Source organism: Dermochelys coriacea, chromosome 1, assembly GCF_009764565.3.
Source record: "Dermochelys coriacea isolate rDerCor1 chromosome 1, rDerCor1.pri.v4, whole genome shotgun sequence".
In the NCBI taxonomy this organism is placed as follows: Eukaryota; Metazoa; Chordata; order Testudines; family Dermochelyidae; genus Dermochelys; species Dermochelys coriacea.
In genome coordinates this window covers 27,003,466-27,023,990 of record NC_050068.2, presented here as the reverse complement: position 1 = coordinate 27,023,990, position 20,525 = coordinate 27,003,466, and the positions used below count along the sequence as shown (strand labels likewise).

The 20,525-nt window shown below is 45.3% G+C and overlaps 1 protein-coding gene and 1 pseudogene across 5 annotated transcripts in view; one reads left to right on the top strand and one right to left on the bottom strand.

Moving 5' to 3' along the window:
* Positions 1-20,525, bottom strand: part of PIWIL4 (piwi like RNA-mediated gene silencing 4) — a 100,301-nt gene that overhangs the window by 64,568 nt on the left and 15,208 nt on the right. For 2 of the 5 annotated variants that reach the window (XM_043504171.1, XM_038401365.2), the window contains exons 1-3: positions 3,982-4,357; positions 2,215-2,320; positions 1,452-1,577 (exon numbers count right to left, since the gene is read on the bottom strand). In XM_043504171.1, coding sequence (XP_043360106.1) covers positions 1,452-1,577; positions 2,215-2,320; positions 3,982-4,062 — 313 coding nt within the window. In that variant the 5' untranslated portion in view covers positions 4,063-4,357. Of the gene's footprint in view, positions 1-1,451; positions 1,578-2,214; positions 2,321-3,981; positions 4,364-20,525 lie in introns of those variants that run through there. The other 3 variants (XM_043504169.1, XM_038401346.2, XM_043504170.1) reach the window with 3 other exon arrangements.
* LOC119850187 lies at positions 5,470-19,138 on the top strand (annotated as a pseudogene).

The following is a 20,525-nucleotide window of genomic DNA, read 5'->3' as shown; positions in this document are numbered from 1 at the left end:
ATATATATATATATATATATATATATATATATATATAATATATATATATATATATATATATATATATATAAAAAGACAGCTTTGATTTCTTATTTTGAAGGATCATGAAGTCCAGACCTATGACCAATCACCAGGTTACACACAGAGAGATGCCCTAATATGTATTGTTCTGGAGGACATAACTAAGGAACCCTGCTGATGTCAGCTTGTAGGGTTAGGTCAGACTGCCCGCTCAAGGTCTCTCTCGCACGCGCGCTCTCTCTCTCTCTCGAAAAAGCAGTTTTGTAAAACGCTTATTACTACCATATTTTATATTCCAGATAAACCATGACATATATAAATGGGGTCACTGTTACTTAAGCAGAGCAAGTTTGCTTTTAACTGTAAACCCAAACTGCTTTGCATATAATAAAACAGTACACCACCACGATGTAGCCGATTTTTTCTAAATGTTCACTCATCCTAGTTATACTTGCCCCTTTGAATGCATGCTAATGTCCGACTAAGAAATAATACTGTGTAATTCTGTATCATGTTCCATCCAAGGATCTCAAAACACTTAAATATTAATGGATTAGACAGACAATACCTTGCGAAGTAGAGTGCTGTTATCTCCATTTTATAGATGGGGAGACTTAGGCATAGAAGGCTTTATAAGTACTTTACATAAAGTCACACAAAATGTAAGTGGCAGATTCAGTAACAGAAGACAGATCCGACTCCCGGTCCTTTGTTACACCCATAAGATCACATTTCCACTCTAGTGGAATTTTGTGTTTAGCAGAGACTGTATTTTTCTATGAAAAAATGAAATCAAAATGTCCTATTTGTTTGATACACAACATTCATGATTTTAAACAATGTTGAAAGTCAATCTCTGAATCAGTTTCTAAATACTAATATTTCATTTAACAAATACAAGAGACATATTTATGCCACATCTTACTAGAGAAGACATGTTTATTCTATTTTTTTTTTTAAACTAAGAAAGATTTTCTCTGGTTAGATATATTAATCCCTTGGATTCAACAGATCAAGAGCTAAATCAAGAGCTGCCAGAAGAGCTAATGCAAAATGTATTACATCATGTCAGAGAAGCTTAACTTCAGAAGCCAAGAAAGTTGAAATATATCATAAAAGTAACACAAAGAGAATTTAGATGCCAAAAATTAGACATCTCTGAACATTCTCTTGACAAGTGGAACCTCCTGGAAGGGGCTGAGGACATATTCTGAGGTAACGAGCACTGCAATTCCAAGTTAAGGGCTCTCTGCACTTTGTACATGCATATTTTCATGTTCCCATGTACTAACCAAATACTGTGGGCTTGCTGCTGAAACATATGGAGCTCTTGCAGCTCAATGAAATCAATCGACTACTAGTACTCAGCTCCTCCCCAAATCAGGCACTTAGAAGACAAGGCTAACCTGAAGGAAATGGAGTTACTCTACCTGTTTTACAGTCTTTCACATGTGCCATAGTTTCTCTAGTATTTAGTCCCAAATCTTGAAAGTTACATCGGGTCTTTCCCCCTCTCTCCAGCAGTGTGTATCCAGAATCCCCAGCAGAAAGGCCATCTTGAACAGAAATGTGGAAAGAACTGTAAAATGTATTCATTCCTGTAAATCCAGCAAAATAACCTAAGAATTCATAAATTTGGACACAGGTAGTTCTATAGCCTTCAGTCTATTAGCCTTCAATTTTTGTCATCCTAATAGCAAGAATTAGGCTATATAAATGGAATATGTTTAACTGGATTTTATTTGGACAGCAGCACATAAAATATGTAATAATGAGATGCAAAATCACTTTTTAATAACCAGAGCCTGAGCTACCACATGATTGTCACAGCAGTATTAACAGCACCTTATTCTTAAAGTGGTTTAAAAAATAAATTCCTTTTTAAAGACAATGAATGTCAAGATGTTTTCACATTTTTATACAAGACTTGCAACTCATTTATGTCTTTATACTTCATTCTGTCTATAATTTCCTAATACACATTAATACATTCACTTAGAAAACAAGCTACTTTACAGTGGTTAATCATAATAAAATAATTACCTTATTATTAATATGTATTCTACTAGCAACAGGAGCCTCAGTCATGGACCAAGACTATTGTGCTATGCCCTGTACAAACAGAGAACAAATAGATAGTCCCTGCCTGCAAGAGCTTTCAAAGTAAAGTAATTAATGCAGTTAACCTCTTACATCGCTGAGTAAGTTTTGTTGTTTCCCTGTGGCCAGAGGAAGTTGAGGCTTCTTTCTCAGATTGCGAAGTCCTAACAGGCATGGGCTCGTCACTTCTTGAACAATCCTATGAGATATGAATAAGGGATGTCATAAGATGGAAACGGCTTAGTTACAAAATAGTTACTCTGCAGATGGCCCACTGTTGTAACAACATGATACACGTTTTTCACAGAAGAGATGAAATTTTACTGCTGAAAGAATGTTCTCTGTGTATATAAATCTCCCCACTGTATTTTCCACTGAATGCATCGATGAAGTGCGCTGTAGCTCACGAAACCTTATGCTCAAATAAATTTGTTAGTCTCTAAGGTGCCACAAGTCCTTTTCTTTTCATGTACAGGACAGGTAGAGAAATTTCAATGCTGCATAGAACAAAGGCAGCTATTACAGAACAGAAACAACATTACAGTATCCCCAGCACATATTTAACTTTAAGCCTGTGCAGAAGTCCCCCATGCTTAAACAATTTCCTGATTAGGTTGCTGAATCACAGCCTTAGCGAACTGAGATCATTCATTCAGAGACTTCCTAAACAGAAGCAACAGAAAACCTGAGTCAACAGGAAGAGACAGGTACCAACACTGGAAACAAATACAACCTGTCTACTACTAAAAATCTTCAATTCAGGAACACTAAGAGAATTAACCCTAAAAAACAGCATTCTTCAGGTTTTTCAGGGATGTTCATAATAAGATTTCTTTTTCTTTCAGATTTTTGTGACTACATGGATAAATATTCTACTAGTCAAAAGGAAAACAATTTTGGTGCTTAGTTTTGAACGGGCAGAGGTCACCCCTTTTTGATAAGGCAGGCCTTTTTCACCCATTCTCCATTATCAAAACTAAATGCAGAGTAGCATGACAGAAGGGGCACGTGGACACATTATCCTGGGAGGACTATTAATTCCACCTTCAATGCAGGCCACGGTTTTGCAATGTTGGTTAAAACCAGGCAGTATGCATGGTACAATTTTGTAGCGTGTCCTTCAAGGAGGTGTACAAAGGAAAGCAGATAAGCCGCACAAAAGCGTGAATTCAGAGTAGCAGCCGTGTTAGTCTGTATTCGCAAAAAGAAAAGGAGTACTTGTGGCACCTTAGAGACTAACAAATTTATTAGAGCATAAGCTTTCGTGAGCTACAGCTCACTTCATCGGATGCAAAATGCATCCGATGAAGTGAGCTGTAGCTCACGAAAGGTTATGCTCTAATAAATTTGTTAGTCTCTAAGGTGCCACAAGTACTCCTTTTCTAAAAGCGTGAATATTTTTGTATTTCTTGCGATTAAAGGAAGTTACATTAGACTTCACTTTATTTTTTAAAATTTCAGTGATTCATCCAAAAAGATAAAAGTCAAGTCATATGAAGGAATGAAATGGTGCTGGCCCCGAATTTGCACTCCGTGTCAACAGCTACAAGAACCAGTTTCCACTCTCTGGCTCAGATCCTTATACCTCACACCAGGGTGACTGGGGGGGGGGGCCACTGGGGAAGTGACACATCCCCCCCCATGGGGGGGAGGGGATGACCGCTGTCACTGAGGAGCGAGGCAAGGCGCCTCAGCAGCGCTCAGAGACCACCCCGGCGGTCAGGGAGAGGAATGAACTTGGACACAGAGCACAGAACAGGGAGCCCGGGATCCGTCCCGGCCCCGGGACCCAGCGCCACGCACCCAAGGCCGGGCCCCACGAGAAGGGCACGGAGCACGTCACGGACGCGAAGTACGCACCGGCCGCCGTGGGGAGCCGGGCTGCCCGGCGGCGCCCGGGAGGGCTTGTCCCCGCGCTCGCACCCGCGCACGCCCGGTCATTTCCCTCGCCGAGGCACCGCGCGCCGCCCTGTGAGCCGGAAACACACAGACACGAGCGTGTGAAAGACGCTGCCTGGGGCGGGGCCGCGACACAACCGCGCGTTACCCCAGCCGGCTCCTGCCCGCGGCCCGGCTCACCGCGTGGCCGGGCTGGAGGGGCCGTGGCGGGCCGCAGGGGCTACGGCAAGGCGGGCAGACGCCGGGTCCGCCAGGCGGGGTGCCCGGAGACGCGCCGGGGCCTCGCCCTAGGAACCGCTAGAGAACAGAGACGCGGCTCCGCGCGCTCACCAACCCCGCCCGCCGCTGCCCACGCGCTCCTCCGCACGCACTTGACACTGCGAAAAGCCACGCCCCCCCCGCGCGCGGCCACACCTCGCCCGCTCTAGGCTAGGCGCGCGTTCCCCTGCAAGCCACGCCCCTCCCCACCCCTTGGTCCCCTTCAGTGATACCGCTGCGGGGGAGTGTTGCAGGCACGTGGCACCTCCAGGGGCTGGCTGATGCTAGGGTTGAGCAGCCCTCCTGGGGCAGGGCAGTGGGGCCTTCTCCATGTGGAGCCGGCCCCACGGTCGGGATAGGGAGAGCCCTGGGTAGGTGGCAGCCACACAGAGCCGCTACCGCCCAGGAAAGGCAGAGGGAGCCTCCCCTTGGAAAACTAAACTGCAGGCACCTTTAGGACATGGGGTGGCAATACCAGGGCACATCATGACATCACAGCCCCGCCCCAGGGTGCAGTGTCACCATGAAGTCACAACTCACATGCAATGTCCTGACAAAATTGCTTCATGACTGAGGTGTGATATTGTGACAAAGCCACCTCACGTTGCCATCACAACAGTCGCCTTGCGCTGCAGTGCAGTGCCATGGCACCCAGACACAAACAGCTCATGCTTTCAGAAAAAAAAAGCAAATAGATCTCAATACCTATGATGTATTTATTATAAACATTTAGTATGCTAAGCAATGCAGCATATTTTTCCAGGCTCTTGTCAGTTTAACGTATAAGGCATATACATTCACATGCACATATCCTCTTGGTGTTCACCCAGTTACAGTGGGAAGGAGACGTGCTTCCTCTGGACATTTTTGCTCAGATCTTTTAATCAACCAGTAAGGAGATGGCTTTTGTGGGCTCTAATACAGAATAGGCTACCAAATTAAATTGCAAGTTTAATCCTATGCAGAAATCTCCCCACGGTAGCCTAACATACTACAGTCAATTATCAGGACTATCTTGAAGAGATTTCTTATCATCTCTGTTAGAGAAATGCTGTGTATTTCTCTGAAGTTCTCCAAGTTGTGCAGTAAAGATCAACAAGCACAAACATGTCTGGACATGCCAATTCTTGTTTTGTTTAGGGCTTGTAATACCTGCTTGTGGCACACACTGAATTCCATGCACACTACGAGATGGACAGGTAACACATCTGTGAGCTTTCCACTTCTATGACTTTAATGCTTCTAGGTTTTCCTTCATCAGAGACAACAGATTCTGGAAATTTACTAGACTTGCTTCCTTGGCTGCATTTTCTAACTCTAGTCTTATTTAATCTTGGCATGGAACTGCACCTTAAATCAGCTTGGAGATTGTGTTAGTGCAGAGGTTCACTTTTAAGCTGCGTTTCTCACCATGAGCACATGACCCCAGTACTCCTGGCTTTACACTGTCTGCCTGCTGGTTACTGGATTGAGTTTAAGGTGTTGTAGTCATATCATAGCTAACACCTACCCTTTGGGGAGATCACCTTTCTTCCTGTGCCATCCTGCCACAGCTAGTCAGAGGAGATACCTAAACTGGAGCCCCCTTAGTTTGCAGAGTATTTTTTGTGAAGGGCTCTAGACTTTTAAATTAATTTTTCTCCATCTCCATCCAAAATAGCCTAAATCTGTTACCATTCAAGGCTCATTTTTCCTAGCCTTTTTGGGAGAGAGGGGTGAGCTGAGATCTGGGACAGGTGCATTGGGTGTAAGGAACTGTTACTGGTATGATGTTTTTCTTTTCTTCCTAGTTTCCAGCATCAGAACATAAGAACGGCCATACTGGGTCAGACCAAAGGTCCATCTAGCCCAGTATCCTATTTTCTGACAGTGGCCAATGCCAGATGCCCAGAGGGAATGAACAGAACAGGTAATCACCAAGTGATCCATCTCCTGTTGCCCATTCCCGGCTTCTGGCAAACAGAGGCTAGGGACACCATCCCTGTCCATCCTGGCTAATAGCCATTGATGGACCTATCCTCCATGAACTTATCTAGTTCTTTTTTGAACCCTGTTATAGTCTTGGCATTCACAACATCCTCTGGCAAGGAGTTCCACAGGTTGACTGTGTGTTGTATGAAAAAATACTTCCTTTTGTTTGTTTTAAACCTGCTGCCTATTAATTTCATTTGGTGACTCCTACTTCTTGTCTGCAGTCTGCTGGGTTTATTTTATTTCTGCATTCATTTACTATATTTTAATATATGTTAAAGGAACATACAGCCCTGAACAGATGCTTTTGTGCTTCTATCTATTTAAATAAATAAATAAATAATCATAGCAATTACAAAGTGCAAGATGCCTACTATTGCCATCAGGAAGTTAGTTAGCAATCACAGTGTATTTATAGAGCTCAACAGAGAAAATGAACAGCGTTCTTTGGCCTTTTAATAGTGACCATACAGTTTTTAAGAGTATGCACACTCCAGTCTGTCAGCAGTAATGGGACAGTGGGAAAAAAAAATAGTCAGACAATTCTGCTGCAGGTGAGCAAGCAAAATAAAATGTTTTCCAGGTAGAGGTAGTCAATATTTATGTGTATTCATGTACCTAAATTACATTATGCAATTAATTGCACCTACAGTTGCCTCCATTTAGAAGCTTAACTACTTAATTGCACCAACAAATATTGGAGGTTGGCTTGAGATTTGGCTAAAAGAGCACTCAGGATGTTTGATTTCAGTCTTTTTAGCAGCATTTTCTAATAGCTTTCAGGAACACAGGTTGTCAGTGAACAGGATTTTTTGTTTGCTTCATGTCTGACCTGGGTGGTGCATTGGAACAAATAACCCAGTGTTTAGATGAGCTCGAAACTTGGACGAGGGCCAACTGTCTGTGACTGAATGTGGAAAAAACTGAAATTATATGTGTGGTTTTCGAGAAGTAGCCAGAAGTGGTGGTGACGTTGAACCTGACTGAGGGAAGACAACTACTGTTTGTAACAAAAGTGTATAGCTTAGGTGTATTACTAAATCCCGGGCTGCTTCTAGAGGCCCAGGGAGCAGCTGTGGTTAAGAGTGTTTTTTCCATCCACGTCTAGTAGGAAATGTATGTCCTTTCCTTTCCTATATGAACCTTTCCACAATTATCTATGCTTTCTCACAGTGAGATTGGAATACTGTAATGCACTCTACATACTCACTACAACACCTTAGATTAGAAACTGAAGCTAGCGCAGAATGTGATGACTTCAGGGCCGTCCTTACCCTTATGCAAAGTACACAGCTGTGTAGGGCACCAGGAAATTTGGGGCAAATTTCCTGGTGCCCTGTGAAATTTCCTGGTGCCCTGCGCAGCTACATGCTGCTCCAGCCCCTGCTCCGCCTCTTCCCCATGGCCTCCACTCCAGCCCCGCCTCTTCCTTCCCCTGCTCCACCCCAGTCCCCACCCCTGCTCTGCCCCACCCCACCTCTTCCTGCCCCCACCCCAGCCCTTCCCTGCCTCTTCCCACCCCTGTTCTGCCCAAGCACTGCCCCCACTCCCTTGAGGACTGAAGCAGGGCCGGGCCTGCACTCACTGGTGGCGGGAAGTGCAGCGGCCCAGCCTCAGCTGCGACGCTGCTGAGTGCTGGGGGGTGGGTCCTTCCTACCCCCCAAGCCAGCCCTATCCCCCACCACAGAGTCCTGGGGCCAGCCCTGCCCTCACGGACCCTGCTCTCCTCTCCCGCGGAGGGGCTGCGGAGGGCCCCAGAATAGCTAGGGACGGCCCTGGATGACCTGCACAAAAAAGCAAGTTTCAGGCTGAGAGTGTGTTACACCACAATTCTAGTGGTCCCAGCCCAAGCCCTAACATCTACACTTCAATTTTATAGCACTGCAGCCTCGGCACCACGAGCCTGAGTCACTGATACAGGCCTGCCGTGAGTGCTTTACTGCCGTGCAGACATAGTCTGAGAATCTGCCTCTCTCCTTGTGCAATACTGCCCCAGTTAAAATCCATGGAAGTACTTGAGCTAGAGACCCTCAATATAAAAGGGAGGGGATTGCTGGCAAAGTATTCTCTTTGATTTGCCAGATGTGTTATGCTTCAGGACATTTTCTTCCTCAGGCATTTGACAGTTGGGTTGAGGGTTTGAGAGGTCTGTTGCTTTCTGTGTAGTTTATGTTCTCTTCTGGCATGTATTTATTTTAGGTTGGAAAGAGCAGTTAACTGCTTTGAGATTTTACTGTGAAATTTTATTAGGGTACCCAGGACATGGGATGGGCACCTAGTTATGTTTCTATGAATTAGAGCAGTGCTGGGCAACCTGTGGCCCATCTGAGTAATCCACTGGCGGGCCGCAAGACAGTTTGTTTACATTGACTGTTCGCAGGCATGGCCACCCATAGCTCCAAGGGGCCCTGGTTCATTTTCCGGAGCTCCCATTGGCCGGGAAGGGCGAACCGCAGCCACTTGGAGCTATGGGGGGCCGTACCTGCGGATGGTCAATGTAAACAAACTGTCTCACAGGTTGCCCACCACTAAATTAGAATAACTCAATAAATAGCTAAATAAATACTGAGTGTAACCTTGCCCTTAATCTATGCTCGCTTGTAAGACTCTGGCCTGTAGAATGTGTGGTTATGTGGCTGGCCTCACCTAACTGTTTTCCTTTAGCTTGACAGCAGAGGTTGCCACGATGTAGCCTTATGGAGCCAAATTCAGCTCACAGTGTTTTTAATGTGGCACTGGCATCTTTAAAAAAAACCTATGCATACCAAAGGAACTGGGATGCATACCAAAGATGGTGCATGATGAGATGATATTTGTAACACAGGCCACACCTATGCAGTAAAGAAATAGGAGACTGTGGTGTGATTTATTCAAGGCAAATTAGATGTGACTCCTGGGCTCTTGGCAAGTTGCCAAAGCCAATGTGACAAAGTCTGAACTTTCTTGTTCCACAAATTTGGACAAAAAGTCCCCAGACACCTTGCAAAAACTTCATACAGAATCAAATAGTTCCTGTGAGGGTGGTGTGACGGGTTCAGTCATAGGGACCCCCTTGGGACTGTTACCTGACGTGTTGAAATTACGCTGAGCCTGTTTTCTCTGCCAGCTTAGGACTCTAGAACCCTGCCTTGCTCTTGTCCTGCCTAGCCAGATACGCTAGCCTTCTGCAACACAGACCCAGGTCTGGTCCATGCCCCCAAAGCTGCAGACTTTAACCAAAAACTGCTCAGTAGGTCACCTATCTCCAGCACCCAGACACCCAGTTCCCAATGGGATCCAAACCCCAAATAAATCCGTTTTACTCTGTATAAAGCTTGTACAGGGGAAACTCAAATTGTCCGCCCTCTATACACTGATAGAGAGATATGCACAGTTGTTTGCTCCCCAAGGTATTAATCACTTACTCTGGGTTAATTAATAAACAAGTGATTTTTTAAGTATAAAAAGTCAGATTTAAGTGGTTTCAAGTAATAACAGACAGAACAAGTAAGCCACCAAGCAAAATAAAACAAAAACACACAAGTCTAAGCCTTATACATTAAGAAACTGATTACAAGTAAAATCTCACCCTCAGATGTTCCAATAAGCTTCTTTTATAGACTAGACCCCTTCTTAGTCTGTGCCCAATCCTTTCCCCTGGTACAGTCCTTGTTAGTTCCAGCAGACATTTTAGGTGGAAAGCAGGGGTTTTCTTACAACTGGAAGCTCCCTTTGTTCTGTTCCACCCCCTTTTATAGCTTTGGCACAAGGCAGGAATCTTTTGTCTCTCTGGGTCCCCACTCCTCCTTATAAATGGAAAAGCACCAGATTTAAGATGGATTCCAGTATCAGGTGACGTGATCACATGTCCTGTGAGACCCCAGCCTCCATTCTTTCTGGGCTGGCTCACACGTACACAGGAAGGTTTGCAAGTAAAGAGAGCCATTTACAGGTCATTGATTCTGAAGCACCGTTAATAGCTTCCACTTAATGGGTTTACATCAATAATACAAGTTTATATCTTATTTTCCTAAGTTCAGACATAGAAATAATACATGCAAACAAATGGGATGAACACACTCAGTAGACTATAAGCTTTGTAATGATACCTTACAAGAGACCTTTTGCATAAAGCATATTCCAGTTACATAATATTCACATTTATAAGCATGGTGTCAAGTATCAAGGGGTAGCCGTGTTAGTCTGTATCCACAAAAACAACAAGAAGTCTGGTGACACTTTAAAGACTAACAGATTTATTAGATCTGTTAGTCTTTAAGGTGCCACTGGACTCCTTGTTGTTTTTACTCATAAGCATATTTCCATAAAACATATGGTACCGTCACAAGTGGCCATTTACACTTCAAGCTTATATTTAAGGTCTACAACCCCACAATATTTTTTTCATAATACAAAATCATACATTCAAGTGATTATACAGTAGAACTTCAGAGTTATGAATACCAGAGTTACAAACTGACCGCTCAACTGCACACCTCATTTGGAACTGAAAGTATGCAATCAGGCAGGCGCACAGACCAAAAAAAATAAAAAAGCAAATACAGCACACTACTGTGGTAAACACATACTATTAAAAAGAAAGGGAAAGTTTAAAAACATATTTGACAAGGTAAGAAAACTCTGATAGTTAAAAGTAATGTTTTTTTCTCCATAGTAAAGTTTCAAAGCTGTATTAAGTCACTGTTCAGTTGTAAACTTTCGAAAAAACAACCATAATGTTTTGTTCAGAGTTACAGACAAACTCCATGTCCAAGGTGTTTATAACTCTGAGGTTCACCCGTTGCTTGAAAACTTATTTTTATCTGATTAAAGCCTTCTTAAAAGGTCCTTGTTGGATAAGATTTGAGAGACATTGCTCCCAAAATAAGGGATTTCCCTTAAAATACAGAATAAGTGGTCTTATTAGTTCTTGCCCATAGTACCAGAGTCTTGATGCAGTACAGTCTGCTGTCATAGAGACCATATGCGCCATTTTCCAATGTGCATTGGGGTGCTCGATCCCCAGCTCTGCCTCAGGCCCCACCCTCACTCCACCCCTTCCTCCAAATCCCCATCCCTGCCCTGCCTCTTCCTGCCCCTACTCTGCCTCCGTACCACCTCTTCCTACACCCGTTTCACCCCACCCTGCCTCTTCCCACCCCGTTCCACCCCCTCCCTTGAGTGCCACGCCCGCGCTCCTCCACTGCGCCTCCTGCATGCAGCAAAACAGCTGATCACGGCTGGTGGGAGGCGCAGGGAGGGAGGGGGAGGTACTGATCAGCAGGGCCCGGGGAAGCACTGGAGGGGTGGGAAGCACTGGAAGGGAGCTGATAGGGGGCTGACAGTGGGTGCTCAGCGCCCACCATTTTTTCCCCAGGGTGCTCCAGCCCCAGAGCACCCACAGAGTTGGCACTTATGGTAGAGACTACTGCAAAGTGAAATCTACGCAGAGACGATTTTATGAGGTTCTGCATGAAGCACACAAAGGAATACATATCGAGCCATAATATTATTGCTTGCCATTTCCTGCACTGTATATTCTATAATCTTCATGTCTGCAAAGATCAAAGCAATTAAATTGTACTTTATTGCAGTGCAAAGTACATAAATCTGAGGGTAAGTATCTCCTACGCAAAGGCTGTATATGAAAAAGAACAGTATGACATTTATTTCAGTGTTCCCTTTCAAACCAAACATGTCAGCTGGTTCACTGTACTTAGTACTCTACCAGTTCTTTAAAAAAAATATGAATGAATTGGATCATTCGTGATCACAACTGTACTGTGGCTGGATTAGACAAATACAGTACCACCTATGATTATGATATGGAGAAATTGGCTGTGGATTTTCCCCATGATTTTTGGTTAGTCAGAAATGAATGGATGCGTTTAACTGAACCGAATCAAGCTTAATTCTAGAATGTTTGCAGCAAGGAAGAGCTCCTGTACCCAGCAAAGAGGCCTAGTTAAAACATCACAGCACAGAGAATTCTCTCTCTGAGGCAAAATCCAGGAGATTATAAAACACAGAAGCTTATCTGAAGGATAAATGAGAGCTCCAGCAAGTACTTCAGATTAAAAGAGTTGTCAAACAGTTTATCCAGGCAGAAGTCACTAGAGTCAGACAGTTTTAAAGGAGCACTCCTTTCCTCTTCTTTTATTTGTATGTACTACTGTGGTCCCTTCTCAGTGCTTCTGTAGAGTTTGTTATCTGCAGCTCTCTTCAGAATACTTTATGAACATTAAACTAGGGTTGTTGATTAATCACAGTTAACTCATGCAATTAACTCAAAACAATTAATCATGATTAAAACTGCCATTTATCATTAATTTTTTTAATCACACTGTTAAACAATAAAATACCAATTGAAATGTATTAAATATTTTGGATGTTTTTGTACCTTTTCAAATATATTGATTTAAATTACAATACAGAATACAAAGTGTACAATGCTCACTTTATATTATTTTTAATACAAATATTTGCACTGTAAAAAATGATAAACAAAAATAGTATTTTTCAATTCACCTCATGCAAGTACCGTAGTGCAATCTCTTTTTTGTGAAAGTACAACTTACAAATGTAGATTTTTTTCTAACATAACTGCACTCAAAAACAAAACAATGTAAAACTTTGGAGCGTACAAGTCCACTCAGTCATATCTCTTGTTTAGCCAATCGCTAAAGCAAACAAAGTTTGTTCACATTTACGAGAGCTAATGCTGCCGCTTCTTATTTACAATGTCACCAGAAAGTGAAAACAGGCATTTGCATGGCACTTCTGTAGCAGGTACTGCAAAGTATTTACATGCCAGATATGCTATACATTTGTATGCCCCTTCATGCTTCAGGCACCATTCTAGAGGACTTTTATTAGGTGAACTGAAAAATACTATTTCTTTTGGTTTTTACAGTGCAAATATTTGTAATAAAAAATAAATATAAAGTGAGCACTGTATTCTGTGTTGTAATGAAAACAATATTTTTAAAATGTAGAAACATTCCAAAATATTTAAAGGTATTCTAGTATGTTAATCAGCAATAATCATAATTAATTTTTGTAATCGGAAGCGCTCCATTAAAACCAGATTCTCAAAAAGATCTAGGAAGTTAGATTAATATTATGTGATTGATCCTTTTAAAATGAGGGAAACTGTGGCTTTGCCATGAGCCCTGCAGTAGTGGCAAGTGAAATCGCCAGCGCACTGCCCGAGAGCCACAGAGGGAGACTCTGATTCAGGAAGTCATAATCTCCCCAGTCCCCACACTGTCCAGAGAAGGGATATGCAGCACTAGGCCTATACCTGGTGCAGCATAGAGGTAGCAGCGGAACTGCACTGCCAGGTGCATTGGGTGGGGGGTGGGGCATATGCCCCCTGCCACCTGCACAGGGAGGGGATGTAAGGTCTCTGAGGAGTATGTGTCACCTCCATGCTGCTACCCATGATGTGGGTAGTATACCCACATCCTGCTATGCCACACAGCCTGGGCATGATTAGGTCTGGAGAAACTAAGGGAAGAAAGAAAGAAGGAGTACTGTGGCACCTTAGAGACTCGCAACAAATTTATTTGAGCATAAGCTTTCGTGAGCTACGCTCATTTCGGAGCATTTGCTGGAAAATACAGAGGGGAGATGATATCACACCACAGAGAACATGAAACAATGGGTTTTATCATGCACACTGTAAGGAGAGTGCATCTTAAGATGAGCCACACCAGCAGCGGGGGCGGGAGGGAGGGAAAACTTTCATGGTGACAAGCAAGGTAGGCTATTCCAGCAGTAACAAGAACATCTGAGAACATGGGGGGGTGGGGTGAGGGGGAGAAATAAATGGGGAAATAGTTTACTGTGTGTAATGACTCATCCATTCCCAGTCTCTATTCAAGCCTAAGTTAATTGTATCCAGTTTGAATTATATAATTCCAATTCAGCACTCGTTGGAGTCGTTTTGAAGCTTTTTTGTTGAAGGATAGCCACCCTCAGGTCTGTGATCGAGTGACCAGAGAGATTGAAGTGTTCTCAACTGGTTTTTGAATTTATAATTCTTGACGTATGATTTGTGTCATTTATTTTTTACGTAGAGACTGCCAGTTTGACCAATGTACAGGCAGAGGGACATTGCTGGCACATGATGGCATATATCACATTGGTAGAGTGCAGGTGAACGAGCCTCTGATAGTGTGGCTGATGTGATTAGGCCCATGATGGTGTCCCCTGAATAGATATGTGGAGAGAGTTGGCAACGGGCTTTGTTGCAAGGATAGGTTCCGGGTTAGTGGTTTGTTGTGTGGGTGTGGTGAGGTGAGTATTGCTTCAGTTTGGGGGGGCTGTCTGTAAGCAGGGATGGCCTGTCTCCAAGATCTGTGAGAGTGATGGTGTCGTCCTTCAGGATAGCTTATAGATCCTTGATGATGCGTTGGAGAGGTTTTAGTTGGGGGCTGAAGGTGAGGCTAGTGGTGTTCTGTTGTTTTCTTGTTGGGCCTGTCCTGTAGTAGGTGGCTCTGGTACTTTCTGGCTCTGTCAATCTGTTTCTTCACTTCAGCAGGTGGGTATTGTAGTTGTAGGAATGCATGATAGAGATCTTGTAGGTGTTTGTCTCTGTCGGAGGGGTTGGAGCAACTGCGGTTACATCGTAGAGCTTGGCTGTAGCACAATGGATCGAGTGGTATGATCTGGAATGAAAGTAGAGGCATGTAGGTAGGAATAGCGGTCAGTAGGTTTCCGATATAGGTGGTGTTATGTGGACCATCGCTTATTAGCACCGTAGTGTCCAGGAAGTGGATCTCTTGTGTGGACTGGTCCAGGCCGAGGTTGATGGTGGGAGGAAATTGTTGAAATCATGGTGGAAGTCCTCAAGGGCTTCTTTTCCATGGGTCCAGATGATGAAGATGTCATCAATGTAGCGCAAGTAGAGTAGGGGCATTAGGGGATGAGAGCTGAGGAGGCGCTGTCTAAGCCATAAAAATGTTGGCATACTGTGGGGCCATGTGGGTACCCATCGCAGTGCCGCTGATTTGAAGGTATACATTGTTCCCAAATGTGAAATAGTTATGGGTGAGGACAAAGTCACAAAGTTCAGCCACCAGGTTAGCCGTGACATTATCGGGGATACTGTTCCTGACGGCTTGTAGTCCATCTTTGTGTGGAATATTGGTGTAGAAGGCTTCTACATCCATAGTGGCTAGGATGGCGTTGTAGACTGTAGACAATGGACTGTAGTTTCCTCAGGAAGTCAGTGGTGTCTCGAAGATAGCTGGGAGTGCTGGTAACGTAGGGCCTGAGGAGGGAGTCTACATAGCCAGACAATCCTGCTGTCAGGGTGCCAATGCCTGAGATGATGGGGCGTCCAGGATTTCCAGGTTTATGGATCTTGGGTAGCAGATAGAATACCCCAGGTCGGGGTTCTAGGGGTGTGTGTGCGGATTTGTTCTTGTGCTTTTTCAGGGAGTTTCTTGAGCAAATGCTGTAGTTTCTTTTGGTAACTCTCAGTGGGATCAGAGGGTAATGGCTTGTAGAAAGTGGTGTTGGAGAGCTGCCTAGTAGCCTCTTGTTCATACTCCGACCTATTCATGATGACGACAGCACCTCCTTTGTCAGCCTTTTTGATTATGATGTCAGAGTTGTTTCTGAGGCTGTGGATGGCATTGTGTTCTGCACGGCTGAGGTTATGGGGCAAGTGATGCTGCTTTTCCACAATTTAGTGCCTTACTCAAAGTCACATAGCAGAGTAGTGGTAATCCCCAATCCGCTGCTCTAATTGCTACACCACACCTTTATTCATTGAATCATAGAAATGTAGGGGTAGAAGGGACCTTGAGAGGTCATCTCGTCCATCCCCCCATGCCGAGGCAGGACCAAGTAAACCTAGATCATCCCTAAAAGATATTTGTCTAACCTGTTCTTAAAAACCTCCAACAATGGGGATTCCACAGCCTTCCTTGGTAATCTATTCCACTGCTTAACTTTCCTTATAAGTAGAAAGCTTTTCCTAATATCTAATTTAAATCTCCCTTGCTGCAGATTAAACTGAATAAATAGTACCTATGATTATGATGATATGGAGATATGGGAAACAATTGATCACCACCCTTTTATAAAAAGAACAGGAGTACTTGTGGTCTTTTTGCGGATACAGACTAATACGGCTGCTGCTCTGAAACCTATCCTTTTTATAATAGCCCTTAACATATTTGAAGACTTATCAGATCCCCTCTCCGTTTTCTTTTCTCAAGACTAAATATGCCCAGTTTTTTTAACCTTTTGTCATAGGTCAGGTTTATTAAACCTTTTTATCATTTTTATTGGACTCTACAATTTATCCTTCTCTTTCTTAAGTGTGGCGCTCAAAACTCAGCAGTGCTGAGTAGTGCAGAACAATTACTTGCAGTGTCTTACATATGACAGTCCTGTTAATTCACCCCAGAATTATATTTTCCTTTTTCACAACTGCATCACATGGTTGGCTCATATTGAATTTGTGATCCACTATAACCCCCAGATCCTTTTCTGCAGTATTACTGCCTAGTCAGTTATTCCCCATTTTTATTTATGCATTTGCTTGTTCTTTTCTAAGTGTTGTACTCTGCACTTGTCTTTATTGAATTTCCTCTTATTGATTTCAGGCCAATTCTCCAGTTTATCAAGATCATTTTTAATTCTAATTCTGTCCTCCTGTCATCTGACTATCCGCCTTTAATTTAGAGAATGATCTATATAGAACAGGGAGAACTGACTAAGTCTCCAATCTTGCAATAAACTCCATGCAAATGTGCAGAGTTCTGCTTGCATAGAACTCATTGCAGGATCAGGATCCAACCCACTGACTACATGGGGAAAACAGTAACTGACTATACAAAAACTGGTGCTTTAAAATACACAAAGTGAACAAACTGAAAAATAGAGAAAAATCATTATTTTCTCTAATCTCTTCCAGTTCTAATCATCTCAGATGTCATTGAGGTGGCAAAATTATTTCAGACAAAAGAGTGATTGTACCCCTTCAAACCCTCTTGCAATTGGCTCAGTCCTGTAGCATAATTGGGTCTTGCTCTGTATGGAGGGGGAAGCACGCCCCATCCCCTTTTGGGGCAGGGTGAGGGTTGTTATATCCCTGCAGCTAAGTCTGTGCAACCACTCTTTTCCTCAGGGTACTGTGGCATAGGGGTAAAAGTCAATATGGCTGCCCTCTCTCAAGGCTGCATGGCCCAACAGCCAGAGTCAATATGACTGCTCTCTCCCTCAGGGCAGTGTGACCCACTGGCCAGTCAATATGGCTGCCTTCTCCCTCAGAGCTGTGTGGCCTAGTGGCCAGTCAGGGGAGTGGAGTGGGCCACCACTTAGGGATGGGTGGTGACTGGGGCAGGAGACCAGGGGCCCTCCCTTCTCCCCTGGGTCCCAGCCCAGGGCCCTATCCATGGCAAGCGTGCTCACCACTGAGTCAGCAGGGATCCAACCAAAACACACTGATGCCATCCAGCACAATGACTAGTCTCCCTGGGCTACTTCTTACCCTGTCCCTGGTGCAGTGGTCCAAGTGTCTCCGGGGTCTCTGGGCTCCTTGGCCTGTGCAACTCACAGCAGCTCTGACACTCCTTGGGCGTCCGCAGATGATTGGGGTCTCAGCGCCTCTGGCTTCAGTGCCTGGGGCCTCAGCAGTCCCAGGCTGGAGCCTCCCTCCTCAGCCCTAATGAGCTGGGCTCTCCCTTTTATACCTGGTCTCCAGCCGGAGCATGCCCAGAAAGGCCAAAAAAAAGGAAGGGGGTGTGGCCTCTTCGGCTCAACTGTAGAGTTACTCCCTGCTGTTTCAGTGCAGGGCAAGCGCACCCCATAACAGTCTGTGACTGAGGCTCAAGGCCAGCCTTAGAGGTGGGCGAACGGAGAGCAGTGCCCTGACTGTCAACTTCCAGGGGCAACCAGATCAACATTTGGGAGGTAGGGGAGCAGGAGTGCCAAATTGTTTTGTTTTGTTTGCTCGGCTGGCTATGGGGAGCACCAAAAACGTTTTCTGGTCCCTGGCAGCAAAACACATAGGGCTGGCCCTTCTTGAGTTCCTAGGTGAATTAATAAATACATACCTTAGGTATACTTTTTAAAGCAGAGAATGAAATGGCCAGAATTTGCCAAGAGGATTTGAAGTTCTATGATTCTATTGATCAGGAAAGATCCCGTCTTTTTTCCTGACCAGGACTTTGGAACAGCTCAAATAAAGATACCCTCGCAGACCTCCATGTTTTAAAAAAGACCCTATGCAGGCTGAGCTAGGACATCCAACAGTTTTAGTTAAGTTTCCTATAGTGGTCCAAGCCGGACGCGGCAGCAAGATGCTGCAGCCATGGCCCTAGCAGAGCTGAGGAGGCAGCCAGGTGGCGTGTGGGGCATGGGGGCTCAGCGGTTGCTGCAGAGCCAGTCCTGGGAAAAACCTAAGACCCATGACCCTCATTATCCCGGGACTGTGGAATCCACTGAAGAGTATTTGTGGAGAGATTCATTCCACCCACCAAAAATCCTGCTTCCCCCAAACACGACCAGTGCCCCACCCTGTCTGGCTGGAGAGCGCCATCAGATACTCCACTTGCCCTTCCTTACTTTGTGAGATGTCCCCACATACACAATGTTCCAGTCTATAAGGACATTATCAGTGGCAACAGGAGGATGACTCTCATCAGGAAAATCAAAGGACATATCTGGGCCCTGGAGGAGGAAGTTCTTCACTCAGCTTTCTGGAAACCACCACCTATTTAAGTCAACTAAGTCACTGGCAGCATCTGTATCATGGGCTATTTTGACAATGAATTGAAAGAGTGATTGTTGAACAAGGGGTTTTAAATAAACCAACTATCCCGTTTTCTTTGTGCTGATTCATGCTATCTGTCCCCTTCGGAGGAGGGTGTGTTTTCTTGCTCATAGCTATTCTAGACCCAAATGAACCAGTCTTACAATTTATGTAACAGCAGCAAGGAACCACAGGGGCACAACAAGGTTCCAATAACATCAGTGAAGAGCTGCCAAAATCTTAACAACGGGTTCCCTCCTCACCCCTCAAGGGGGTCGTTGCCCACCCCTGCCCCCCGGGACTCCTGCCCCATCCAACCCCCCTGCGTTCCTTGACGCCCCCCCGGACCTCTGCCCCATCCACCCCCCTCCCCGTCCTCTGACTGCCCCCAGAACTTGGCAGGAGGGTCTCGTTGGCCATCGTAGTGTCCACCCCTAAGAGCCAGAGGCACCTGCTGGGGGGCGAGGTGGGGAGTCCCAGCGGTGCTTATCTGGGGCAGCTCCCAGGAAGCATCTGGCAGGTCCCTCTGGCTCCTAGGGGCGGAGGAGCGTAGCTAGGGGGAGCAGCTGCTCCCCCCGATCACTTCAAAAGTGGTGCCTTAGGCGCCGAATCCCTGGGTGCTCTGGGGCTGGAGCACCCACGGGGAAAATTTGGTGGGTGCAGAGCACCCACTGGCAGTTCCCCACCCTGCGCCTGGCCCCAGATCACCTCCCCTCCGCTCCGCCTCCTCCCCTGAATGCGCTGCCCCACTCTGCTTCTCCGCCCCCTCCCCCAGCTTCCCGCGAATCATCTGTTCGGCGAGAAGCCGGGGAGGGCTGAGAAGCAGGCAGCGGCTTCCCGCTCAGGTCGAGGGTGGTGAAGGTGAGCTGGGACGGGGAGCGGTTCCCCTGCGCCCCTCCCCCCCCCAGTTACCTGCTGTGGTGCGGGTGGACCTCCTTGTGCCCCCCTGCCCCAGCTCACCTCTGCCTCCCTGGGCCTGAGCGGGAAGCCACAGCCTGTTTCTCAGCCTGCCCTGACTTCCCGCACGAACCGCTGATTCAGGGGAGGAGGTGGAGCGGAGGCGAGCTGGGGCTAGGGGTGGAGTGGGGAGCTGCCAGTGGGTGATTTTCCCCTTGGGTGCTCCAGGGCTGGAGCACCCATGGAGTCGATGCCTAAGGCACCACTTTTGGCCGGTTTAAATTTAGAAGCCCTTTTAGAACCGGTTGTCCCTCGTGGAACAACTGGTTCTAAAAGGGCTTCTAAATTTAACAACCGGTTCTAGCGAACCAGTGCGAACTGGCTCCAGCTCACCACTGAGTAACATCCATATTTTGGCCCCATCTCAAGAAGGGGGAAGTGTTCACTTAATGTCCTATTAGCACAATGCTTTTTGCCAAGAGAAGGAGCTGTACTATGACACCCACATGAAGTGAACAAAACTCCATCCTCTGCTGCTTAATTAAGTTCTGATTAATTGCACGTTTATTTACACCACGTGAAATGTGCAGGAAAGTTTACAAAATGACCCTTCCCTGCATGATTGTTG